The 13,184-nt window shown below is 43.0% G+C and overlaps 1 protein-coding gene across 1 annotated transcript in view; it reads right to left on the bottom strand.

Annotated features, from left to right (window-relative positions):
* Positions 1–1,327: 1,327 nt before the first annotated feature.
* Positions 1,328–13,184, bottom strand: part of LDLRAD3 (low density lipoprotein receptor class A domain containing 3) — a gene marked incomplete at its 5' end in the record, with an annotated part of 141,197 nt that continues 129,340 nt past the window's right edge. The window contains 2 exons of the mRNA XM_008588419.1: positions 1,328–4,310; positions 5,594–5,939. Coding sequence (XP_008586641.1) covers positions 4,100–4,310; positions 5,594–5,939 — 557 coding nt within the window. The remainder of the gene's footprint in view (positions 4,311–5,593; positions 5,940–13,184) is intronic.

The raw sequence follows: 13,184 nt of genomic DNA, 5'->3' as shown, positions 1-13,184 counted from the left end.
TTTTCTGACTAGGATCTCTACATTCAGCCCAACTGTTTAGGATCTCTTTAATAAAGCCCTATTCACCTTAATATTGTATTTTCTTATTCAATGGAAAAGATCTAATAAAGTCAATTCCAACTCATTTCAAAGGGCCTTGAATTGCCTGCTTCATGAGTTCTTCTAATTTTTATGGGTTGGTGCCATTTCATGGGTTCTTATAGCCCAAATCATAACATGACTGTTTTTCTACAGTGCTCTTAGCTTTAGATCCATGAACCTAATGTGGGAATGATCCTTCAGATCATGGGTTGACAAACTATAGCCCATGGGCTAAATCCACCAGCCATCTATTTTTGTAAATAGTTTTATTGGAATACAGCCACACCCATCTATTTATGCATCATACTTATGTGTCTATGGCTGTTTTTGTAGTTGGTACAGAGACCATATGACCACAAAGCCAAAAATATTTACTACCTTTCTCTTTATAGAAAATTTGCCAACCCCTGCTCTAGATTGGCATTTTACAATTGTTTCCTCACCTGGTATCTATAAAAAATGGTATTCATAACATACCCTGAGGGATGAAGGAATGAGTACTTTACAAACCATTGGGGCATAATGCTTGGGAAGATCTACTCTAGACCACTTGGGGCAGGAAATGACATAGTATATACTAGGGATACCCCTGTCTGGTAGTCTAGTTTTCTTTTTGAGAGCTGGGGACCAACACAGGATCTGCATCTTGGTTCTACGGGTCCTGCACTTGGATTTCCATGTGGGTTTCAATTCTGGCCAAGGCTGGAGTTACCTCTCCTGTTCATGGGTTGTGGTGGTGGTCTACTGGGCATCCTGACTCCCATGCAACTGTCCCCGCTGCATTAGTCAACATGCAGCTCCAAAACTAGACTTAAAAGAGCATAAGTACATTCCAATCGGTGAGGCCAATTTGAGCCATCTGTGGTTTAAAACTAATTACCAGGATACCTGTGCAAGAGCTATAGTGTGCCCCCGAATATGTGGTCAGAATCTGTTACAATTGTCACAGCCTCTTGCCCTTTTCTCTCAAACAATGCTGTAGCAAAGGGACTAGCACCCACCCATCTTCCAAACTCACGTCCCAGGGCCCATAACACTGATTGGCATCCACAACCTCATCTCTGTATTCTGATTGTACCAGCTGTGATCCTTAAGCGTCCATTACATTTTGAGGTCCAACCAATATATTCTTTTTTTTCTCATTTTATTATGGTATACATTCATTGCAGAAATTATGAAAGAAATAACTGTCAACTCTTTATATTGCTATAGGGGAGAAAAGTGGGTCAAGAACCATTCACACCAATAGAAAGAATGAAACTGCAAGTTTATTTGAATGTATAAAAATTAAAAAACAAAAAAAACAAGCCTAACCCCAAAACAAAAAACAACCGCACACAGCCTTTCCAGTTTACATGAACTTGGAACATCACACACTATTTATTAACCACTTAGTTGCATTTTTTTAAAATGTCAATTTCAAGGTAGAGGGAGAGTCAGGCAATAAGCTAACAATCACAGTGAAACTATTTTAATGCTAAAATAAAACACTGATCTCATTTGAGAAAAGAGAGCAGAGATCGTTTTTCTGGTTAGAGTAGATTTAGGCAATGTATTAAAAACATCCTGGTTGGAATGAGTTAAAAAATATTTCTGGCCACGGATTTGCCATCTTGAGTAGGGGGGAAAAACCCCTCAGCTCTGGTGTCCTATTTAGATATTTTAAAAAACATTCATTAAAAAAATCAAATCTATAATAAAAATGTCCCTGTGTTTGTTTTAAAAAACATTAATAGGCTCCCCTTATCTACTAAAACCATTTGTTTTTCCTAAGATGCCTGGAAGCAGAAAAGTGCATTGAGATTAACTCACTGCACAATTAATTAAAATTAGAATCCTTTCCTCTAAACAACTTCCAAAGCACCAGAACGAAGCAGGGGCCCATCAAAGGGAGAAATAAAGCCCTTCTGACTAATAGGAGATGAAATGTTCAGCCAGAGTTCCTAACACACTCTGGCTACCATCAAAAGTTCCTTCTTTCTTGGATTACTCAGAAAATAACTCATATGCTATTTTTAAAATGAAAGATACAAGTGACTTGGATTCCTTTCCTTTGCTAAAAAAAAAAAACCAAAAAAAAACCCCTAAAAAACAACAAAACACCAAATGGCTGACTTTCCTGTAACACACTTTGAATTTGGTTAAAAAAAGAAATAAAAGTCTACAGAACAGGATCATTGAATGCCACTTCATCCCCACTTCCTGCAGGCTTCGTTTTAATTAGCATCAAACAGGTTACTGAAAAGTGCTTCGGCTGTGGAAGGAAGCCTTGAATGGGTGACAGCTGCCCGAGTGGCTCCACCTGGTTCCAGTTTTGTCCCTCAGTCAGTGTGGTTTTTTGCCAAATGACGCCTAAGTTTTTACCCATTATTCCCTCGGGGCGTGGGCCCTGTGGCTGGCTGGGCACAGAGAAAGAAGAAAACTAACACAAACAGAAACTAGGAACAGAGGGAGAGCTGAGTCCCTCTTTCTGCATCCTTCAAGAACTCGATAAATAATTTCAAAGTGCAACAACGCACAGATGCCTGGCACACAGGTTAGTCTGGAGTGACTTGTTATCACAGGGATCAGCGGGGCAAAGGCGTGATCTCCTTTTGCATCTTTCTTTGGACCTCACAAAAGGAAAAAAAAAAAAAAGAGACAGCTTTCCTATACACATATAAATAGTCCCTTAACTAGAAGGGAAAAAACAAACACACTGTTTCAAATGCATTTCTAAAAGATTAAAAAAAAAATCCAAATGGAAAATCTTGACTCCAAATTGTCTACTGCCCCTGTATTTCAGAGGACAAACTACTAGGACGTTAGGAGAGGTCTGAAACTAACCCTAACTCTATCTAGGGGAACCGGTACTGGGACCTTGGAGACAGGAGCATGTGCACTGCAGGCAGCCAGGAGCTCTCACAGGAGGTATTGAATATGGCTCTCACGTGTGTTAGAAACCAGTGTCCTCAAGTCCAAACGCACAGGTAAAATAGACTTCCATGTGCTCAGAGAACTTAGGAGACTAGTGTTGACGCTGCATGCATAAGCAAGACAGGCTGAGTGTGGTTTACAGGGACAAATGGCCAGATCAGATTTTTGGCCAACTCAAATTGGGTCCTCATTCCTTGGCTACAGGTAGGTCAGGTAGGAGGGTGACGACCAGAAACCAGGGACGAGGCAGTGGAGCCGAGGCTGACCTAGGCTCTTGGCAGCCCGCATTTTAGGAACTGAGAACTTGGTAAACTTACGGCAGGGGCTCCCAGCCTATTCTGGGATGAGACTGATGATATACACTGCTGAGAAAGCTCTCAAAATGAGGATTCTGGGGCAAAATATTAAAGCCAGAATCTATCCAGGGTAGATGGTTTCAGAGTCCTTCACAAAACCACAATGACACTGCTGACTGCTGAAGCGTGTTGCTCATGTTCAAAGCCTTCTTCGGCTACTGCCCCTCTGAACTGAGCAATGAATAGAATAGTGCAAGGCAGGTTTTGATGACCATCTGGATTCTTTTCAGGGTGGCCACCCAGGGATGGCCTCCTGGTAGGATCATCCAACCTAAACCCCAGATGGAGCTATAAGATAGCAGCCAGCAGAGAGAACTTAGTCCAGGGTCTTCTGCCCTTCTGAAGAGCCAACAAGGCACAGAAACACTGCTTCCTCACAGACTACTCAAACACTGTTTTATTCTGCTGCCTGAAAATTTATGACTCCTACTCAAAGGGATTCCAACACTAACACAGGAATGATGTGGAGCGTGAGGTTGTGAGCCCGGGCCCCAGAGGAAGAGTGACCTCGCAGGAAAGATGCACAACAGTTCATGTCAACTGACAGGCCAGAAATATGCCAGGTTGCCCTCCCAAGAACATCCCTGAAATCTGGGGGAGGAGAGAAATGGAGAGACAGCTGACACCCGAAACTGCAACTTGAGATACCGTTAAAGGGGCTTCGGGAGCTCCCCATGAGCACACGTTGTTAGAATGGTAGCAAGTCAGAGCAGATTAACCCATATGGACTTTGGAATAACCGGATTTTATACTTCTTCAGTGCCCTGGCTGGGCACAGAGTCCCTGGTCTGCCTTGGGCTGTGGCCAGCGTCTTCCACACTCAGGAGGCTGCTGGCTGCCTGGGAGCTGGCGCTGTCGGCACTCCCCGACCGTGAGCGGTAAGGGGGCAGGTCGGCTTGGTTCAGAGACTCCGTGTCGGAAGAGTAGGGCGGTGGAGGAAGGTCGTACCACGCGGGTCTGCAATGGAGAAAGCGGGTTAGGGCAGCAGTGCAATGGAGAGAGAACACATCAGAATCAGGACAAGGCAGGCCATGTGGACCCAAAGCCAACTTCAGCCCATTTTATTTTTTAGCTCTCATTTACTCTTCGAAGGCTTACTGTGAGTCATCAGGCACTGTGCCTTGTGCCTGACGTGCATTACCTTATTTAATGCTTGCAAGAATGCTATGAAGTAGGCATCACTTTCATGCCCATTGTATTGGTGAAGAAACTGACGGACAGGAACATTAAATGGCTTGCCCAGGATCACAAATAGCTAGGAAGCAGCTCTGCTGGGATTTGAACCTAGGCATTCTACCTCCAGATTTGGCGATTTCAACCATACTCTACACTGGATGGTGAAAATGAAGAGGTTAGGACTGAGAACTTTATTAGGTGAGTGAGGTCCTGTATTCTTAGACGTGTTTGCAAAAAGAACCTTAAGCACCACCCCCTCCCCCTGACCCCTGAAGCTCTGTTTACCTTCTATGAGGAGAGAAAACAAAGATTAAACATTACAAGAGCTTCCCCAGGAGAGGGTCCCAGGGGAAGCCCAGTCATCCCAGGAACATGGTCTGCAAAATGCCTAGTGCCATACACAGCAAGTCCCGGGCTTGCGGGAAGAGGGATGCCTAGCAGCATTTAGGTCCACCACCCACTTCAGCTACCGAACTCTGCTTTTTGGCTGTATATATTGGGATTTCTTGTACAATTCCATTAATGAGAGTTCTACTGTTTACAAAAGCTTAGGAATACTCTATTCCACCCTCTTTGTTTCATAGATAAAGCCAAGCAAAGTTGAGGGACATATCTTTTCTTATCCATTCACTCATTCATGCATCTGTTCACTCAACAAATATTAATCAAACCTCTCATGTGTCCGGGGCACGGTTCTGCGGTAGCTACTCAGTGGCCTGAATGTGTGCCAGTGTGGCATTACCAAGGAGGAGCATCCTAACTATATGTCCTCAGATAAGTAACTTAACACCCAGAGCCTTAGTCTCCTCAACTGTAAAATCAAGGCAAATATAGAACTATATTTATTATTTATAGAAATATAGACTCTCAGTGGGTCAGCAAATATAGACCCTCAGTGGGTCGTTGAGAGGACTTAATGAGATGATACACGTGGAGCATTCTGCAAGGACTCAGTAAATGTCATATGTTGCTATTGACAAGACCTAGTGACCCAGGTGTGTGCACATATTCCCCTCTGCCATTAGATGACCTCCCTCCCCCAGTCTCTTCCATCCAGCACACACCTTTGGTCCAGCAGGGCCTCTGAGTAGGAGGGTGGGGAGCCTACATCCGAGGCGTTCTGCTCGGCCTGGCTGGCCACGTACTGGATGCCGTTGTTGACATTGTAGGTGACGTTGCAGTGGTGGGGGTGGTCCAGGACCACCAGGCGGGAGAGCAGCACAGGGTGCTGCAGTCGGTGCACTGGCAGCGTCATGAGGTTGTTGCGCTTTCGCTGGTGGTGCAAGACCAGCGCCAGCAGGGCCACCACCAGCACAAAGATGACGGAGCTGCCGATGATGGCGTAAGTGATGCTGGGGTAGTACACCAGCTGGTTCTCCGAAGTCACGAACACTTGCCCGCTGCCTGGTTCTGAGAAGAGGAGAGGGAAAGAGAGAAGAGGGTTACTGATGTGGCTCACCTCTGTGTTTCAAAGTCAGCCCCAGGTCTTGCATGCACATGTTCACAGCAGCACTATTTACAATAGCCAAAAAGTGAAAACCACCCAAATGTCCCTCAACAGATAAATGGATAAACAAAATGTGGTATAGCCATACAATGGCACATTATTTGGCCATAAAATGTAGTAAGTACTAATACATGCTACAACATGGATGACCTCAAAAAAGTTATGCAGTAAAATAAGTCAGATACAAAAGACTACATATTGTATAATTCCATTTATATGAAATGTCCAAAAAAGGCAAATTTATAGAGACAGATAGTAGATTGGTGGTTGCCTGGGACAGGGAGAGGAAATGAGAATTAACTGTAAACAGGTATAAGGGATCTTGTTGGGGTGATGGGAATGTTCTAAAACTGGACTATGGTGGTGGTTGTACCGATAGGTAAATTTAATAAAAATCATTGAATTATACACCTAAAATGGGTAAATTTTGTGCATTGTAAATGATACTTCAATAAAGTTGCTTTAAAACATCAGCCCAGGAAATGTAATATCCAGAGAATAAGAGTGAGAGTTCCTGTGGTAGAAATCAGTTTTTCACTGGAAATGCATAATATAACACACATCAAGAACACAGGTAGGTACATCTGGGATTCCTTATGTCTGTAGAGCATTTATTTTATGTGGGCCCCATGTGGAACTTTTGAGATAGAAAGTACAGCGCAGGCTAACAGGATGGCTCTGGAGCCAGATTCAAATCCCAGCCCCCCAACTTACTAGCTGTGTGCCTTTCGGGAAGTACTGCCTCTCGGGGCTGCAAAATGGGGTAGTAATAGTCCCTAGCTCTCTGGGCTTCTGCAAGTGCTATGGTTCAAATGTCCCCAAGGCTCATGTTGGAGCTTAATCCCCAATATGGCCTTTAAGAGGTGATCAGATCACGAGGACTATACCTTCATGAATGGATGAATCCATTCATAGATTAATGAGTTAATGGTTTAACATGGTATCAGGGAGTAAACTGGTGGCTTTATAAGGAAAGCAAGTGAGCACATAGAAATGCTCTTGCCCAGCCCTTGTTATGTGATACCATGTGTGCCATGGACTCTGTAGAGACTCCCCACCAAGAAGAAGGCCCTCACCAGATGTGCCTTGACCTTGGACTTCCCAGCCTCCACAACTGTAAGAAATAAATTGTTTCTTTAAAAATTACCCAGTTTCAGATATTCTGTTATAAGCAACAGAAAACGGACTAAGGCAGCAAGCATGAAATGAATCAATAATTATGAAGCACTGACAACAACAGCTGATGCATTGTGCTATATTAAGTGTGTTCAATACATACACGTACATGGTTTATCACATCTCCTTGCCTCATAACAACTCCATGAAGTAGGTGCTGTGTTTCTTTAAAAATTACCCAGTTTCAGATATTCTGTTATAAGCAACAGAAAACGGACTAAGCCAGCAAGCATGAAATGAATCAATAATTATGAAGCACTGACAACAACAGCTGACGCATTGTGCTATATTAAGTGTGTTCAATACCTACACGTACATGGTTTATCACATCTCCTTGCCTCATAACAACTCCATGAAGTAGGTGCTATAATTTCCCTCTTTGTAAGATGAGAAAAATGAAGCTCAGGAAGGTCAGTTCCCCTGACCAAGGTCACACAGCTTGGAGTATGAAAGCTGCTGATACCAAGATGGAGTCACTTATGTCAGACCCAGACTAAAGCAGAGCTGGGAGATCATGGGGAAGGGGGTCTCATGCTTGTATAAGGGTACTTCAAAAACTTTGTGAAAAAATAGAATTAAAAGATAACATGAATCTTTCCATGAATTTTTTGAAGTGCCCTTGTATGTCTGAGATAAGAACTATTAATTACAAGGACTCTCTGAAAGTCCTTTTGCACGTTTGCCTGTGATAAGAACTATTACCAGAATTCACTGACAGCACAAGCAATTCCAGATAAGATGCTTCTATCAAGACATCTCCCCAACAACAGTCAGTGTTACCGATGAGTAGCTGCCACGTCCTGCATCGAGACTCCATGGCTAATGAACGTCATTTCAGGACAGCTTAGGTAAACTCCCTTTGCCTTTCAAAGCTTCTCCTTGCCCTAACCTCCTCGGATGTGCCTGTAATCTACGATTGCATGCGCATTCCAGATTATAATCCCCTGCTCATTCCTGAATAAATTCATTTATCTTGAGAGCCACTCTCTCTTATTTTAGGTTGACAGGAGGTAAGGAGAGGTGCATGATTTGAGCCCAGGGGTCTGAATTCAGAGCCTTCCCCCTAACACTCTGCTGGGCAGCTCCCCAGCAAGACCTGGTAGGCCGCCTGCAGGCATTTCCTCAGAGGTCCAAGGGTGAAAGTCTATATGTGCTCCCTGCAGTTGCTCATATCCTCCTCTCCATGTGTATGAATGAACCACATTTCCAATACTCAGGTAAGGGGCTTCCCAGTCAGCAAGACACACCTGGCAACCACAGTAAGGTCCAGGTGGGCATAGGAAACCAGAGCACCTCTCATAGAAAGCTGGGGACCCCTCGTCTTTGCAGAAGAATCTCAACCACCCATTGTTGTGGCCTAGCATGTAGAACAATCTAGTGCAGCCCAAGTGACAAAATCTGGTGACCACAACCAGATAGTTGTTCCCCTGCAAAGCAGTGACGAGGTTTCAGTGGGTCCCCAGGGGCCAAACTGTAGATGTGAAGTAGCTAGCAGCAGCAGCAGCCACCACTGGCGCCTCATGTCCTCTGTTTGGGCACAGGCTAAGTGCCTTACTCCACCCCTCCTTGCTAGCTTCGTGTCTATTTTGTTCATCACTGTATCCTCAGAGTGTAGGATGGCGCTTGGCACACAGTAGGCAATCAATAAATGCATACAGCTCAACGAAAAAAAAATTGGTTTTACTCACACACTATTATTATTATTATTTTATTTGTCTAAAGTCACATAAGAGGTAGCAGAGGAGCCAGGACTGGAACCCAGATAGTTCTCCTTCAAAAAACCATAAGGTGCAATACACACTATCTTCTTTCTTTTCCAGTTTTAATATTTGCTGATTTGCCAAATAATCCTAATCTGAGACAAATGACAACTTTCTCCCTCAAGCTCCCAGCTCTCTGTGTTAATTTTTCTTTCTGGCCACACCCAAATATGTACTAAAAGCTACAAAGAGTCTGGTGGCCATCATTTCAATGATTAAATGTACAGGAAGAAGCAAACATGACTCCAACAGAAAGGCAGAGTCATGCTGCCTGATAGTTAAGAGAGGGAGGCAGTTTGGGAATTTTCTGGAGACAATCAGCTAATTAAATGTACAGGAAGAAGCAAACATGACTCCAACAGAAAGGCAGAGTCATGCTGCCTGATGGTTAAGAGAGGGAGGCAGTTTGGGAATTTTCTGGAGACAATCAGCTGTCACTCAGGGATTCTGTTGGACTTCTGTCTGTTCTCAGCTTTGATAATTAAAAGCTGGGTGGGGCTTGTGTGAGTGTGTTTCAGAATTCAGGCTTAAACTAAAATACTTCCTTTATTTTGTTGTCTTGCATATTTTGTTGTCTTGCATACAGAGCTGCAGAGTCACAGTGACTTGGGGTCAAATCCTGGAGTCATCACTTCTAGCTGTCTGGGCTCTGGCAAGTTATTTAACTTTTATGAGCCTCAGTCTTCTCATCTTTAAAACGGTGATGGTCCTGGGTAAATAACACTGCCATATCTCCTGGTTTATCGGGAGGGTAAATTGCAATGTATACCCGAGTGCCAAGCACAGTACCTGGGAAGGGTTTGCACTCAGTAATGCTAGTTCTTTTTAAAAAATTTATTATGATGATAAAATATACATAACGTAAAACTTACCATTTTAACCATTTTTAAGTGTACAGATCAGCGGCATTACGTGCACACATGCTACTGTGCAATTATCACCACTATCCATCTCCAGAATTTTTCATCATCCATAACTAGTTAATGCTAGTTCTTACCTAGTTAATGCACATCCTTACCAATATATTCACCAACTTCTCTGGACCAGTAATAGAAGCTGGGAGAGCCACCTTTTGGGGGATTAGTTGGGGGGCAGGGGAGGAGAAAAGGACTGAGTTTCTTTCCAGTGAGATGAGTTTCTTTCTTTCTTTCTTTTTGGCAGCTGGCCAGTACAGGAATCCAAACCCTTGACCTTGATGTTACAACACTGTGCTCTAACTGAACTAACCAGCCAGCCAAGATGTGTTTCTTAAAGAGGAAAGTGGGTAGATGTTCACATGGAAAACAAATGGATCCAGAGATTTTTAAATGCTGACTTCTGTGTAACCATTTGAGGTTTTAAGAATATAAATGGGAACCCTTTAAAATGCATGGAATATAAAATGCCTGTGTATCTTAATGGTCTCACTATGTCTCTCAAAGCAGGCTCTCCTTAGACCTGCCCAGTTTGGCAGGGGAGAGGCAGTGATCACATTTGCTCGAGAAATTATGATGTTGCGTAACTCAGTGTTTCCTGGTCTCGCTTTTGCTCTTTGTGTAAAATGTCATCTTCTATTAATTCATTAACTAGGCCCACTTTCCTTAAGAGCTTAATGAGCATACTGGCCAAATTACTAATATCAGAGTTGCCTGGGACCTAAATTCCAAGTGCATAATCCACAGATAATGAAGTTCCCATTTATTCTGGCTGTCCCTCAAGCTGACGTTCTCGTGCTCCTGTCAAACACTGTGAATTCCCATTGTGTATCTGCCACACAAAATTTACTGCATGAATTCCAGGCAATCTGCGACTACCCAGAGACCACTGGACTCTCAAAACTGCCGGCAGCACCGGTGGCCACCTGTGGTGGAGTGGGCTGTGTTTTGCACAACTCCAGGGTATTCTTTACCTCAAAGTCACCACTCATTGGTGTAGTTGTCACTACAGTTTTCTAGCAGATGGCAGCCAAGTGTCTTGGGGAGGAGTAACTTTTACTAATTCACTCAGAGGTGCTGTCTGGACTGGAGGAGGGACTAAAGCAGCTGACACTTGTGACCTGGTGTTCCTTGCTTCCAAAAAATTCCCTCCTCCAGATGCAAATTAAAACTCCCACCATTTTCCCCTCCCGATTGAGTATCCCTTATCTAAAAGGTTTAGGATCAGAAACATTTTGGATTTCAGGGTTTTTTTTGGATTCTGGAATATTTGCATTACCCTATGGGTATCGCGTAGGCCTTTTTGATACTTTCAATAATATCTTTATACCACAGAGCACAGGATAAGCAAAAAAACACAGTGAATAATGCATGTAGGTCTTGGCCCCATGTGGGGCATCATAGGGGACCTGCCGTTAGTGTGTCTTGGGAGAACAGGTATATTCACTGAAGGTATATAGTCAGGCATGGCTAGTGGGAGGGTAGTTTGGTGCAAACGCAGGGTAGTGGCAGGGTTAACCATATGAAAAAAAATGTACATACGCTTTGACACAGCAATTCCCTTCCTAAAAATCTAACAGATATGTTCACACAAATGAGAAATAACTTTTTAATATAAGCACTCATGGAAGCATTGTTCATAACAGCAAAATATATCAGAAACAATCCAAATGTCTATCAGTTGCAGATGGCTAAATAAATTTTGGTGTATCCATACAATTCCACACCTATTTAAAAAATTAAGGCAGCTCTACATACACTGATGTGGAACAATATGAAAGCTATATTGATAACTGCAAAAAAGCAAAGTTCAGTAGAGAATTATAGAATATTTCTGGAAGGACACACACAACAGGTAACACTGGTAGCTTCTAGAAAGGAGAACAGATGCTGGTGGATAGAAGTGAGAGGGAGACTTACTTTTCATTGTTCACTCTTTTCTACTTTGTACCGTTGGTACTATACTATCTATTAAAAAAATAAGCCCATTGTCCTCTTCCTTGGCTTTGCCTAGGCTGGTGGGGGTCTTAGTTTCTTTATCGCTCCCCTTCCTTCCCTCCCGTGGATGTGAGGGCTCCTCCTTGGAGCTCGGGCCTCACTGTCCCATGCTCACTCGGAGGCTCCCTGAGGACGGCTCCTAAGGCCTCCGGCCTGACCTCTTGAGTCCAGAATTCCTGTTCTGGAATATTCACTGCCCCTCAAACTGACTCTTCACCATCCCTTTGAAGAAGTCCTGCGTGCCTTTTCTTAAAATGTATTTTTTCAATGTATTTTTCTCCATAGTAAATATTTTAAAAGCCAGATTTACTGAGGTATAACTTATGCACAATAAAACCTGCCCTTTAAAAATGTACAGTTAAATGAATTTTGACAAAGTGAAATAATTGCCTAACCAGGTGCACAATCAAGATACAGAATCTTTCTACCTCCCACAGCAGTTCTTTTGTGCTCCTTGCAGTCAATCTCCTCTCCTCATTCCCAGCCACGGGAAACCACTGGTCTGTTTTCTGTCCAGATTCACTTTTTCCATATAGTCATATAAGTGGAATCATACCGTTTGCAGCCTGCTGTGTCTCGCTTCTTTCATGTAGCACACTGCTTTTGATTCACCCATGTTTTTGCAGGGGTTAATATTTCGTTCCTTTTGATTGCTGAGTAGTATTCATTTGCATGAATGCTTGCAGCCTGCTGTGTCTCGCTTCTTTCATGTAGCACACTGCTTTTGATTCACCCATGTTTTCGCAGGGGTTAATATTTCGTTCCTTTTGATTGCTGAGTAGTATTCATTTGCATGAATGCATCACAATTCATTTATTGATTCACCAGCTGAGGAAGGGGATTGAGCTATTGCCAGTTTCAGAAAGGCAGGTCTTTGTGCAGACATATCTTTTCACATTTCTTGGGCATACCTGAAATGATTTCTGGGTCACATGAGAAATGTATGTTTAACTTCATAAGAAACTGTCCCACTGTTCTCCAGAGTTGCTGCAGCATTCTGCATCCCACTAGCAGCCACGTGAGATGCTCAGTTCCCTGAATCCTCAGTAGCACTGAATACTGCCAGTCTTTTTAATCTTAGACATCCTAGGTGTGTTGTGGCATCTCATTGAGGTTTAATTTGCATTTCCTAATGATTAATGATGATGAGCAACTGTTCATGTGCTGATTTGCCACTGCATATCTTTTTTGACAAAAAGTTTATTCAAATCTTTTGCCAATTTTTTAATTGGATTGTTTGACATTATTGAGTCTAAAGAGTACTTCATATGTTCTGGGACAGAAGTCTTTTATCACAAAT

This window comes from Galeopterus variegatus, unplaced genomic scaffold, assembly GCF_000696425.1.
Source record: "Galeopterus variegatus unplaced genomic scaffold, G_variegatus-3.0.2 Scaffold4813, whole genome shotgun sequence".
Taxonomy (NCBI): Eukaryota; Metazoa; Chordata; class Mammalia; order Dermoptera; family Cynocephalidae; genus Galeopterus; species Galeopterus variegatus.
Note: the sequence above shows the minus strand (reverse complement) of the source record. Positions and strands in the feature narration are given on the sequence as shown.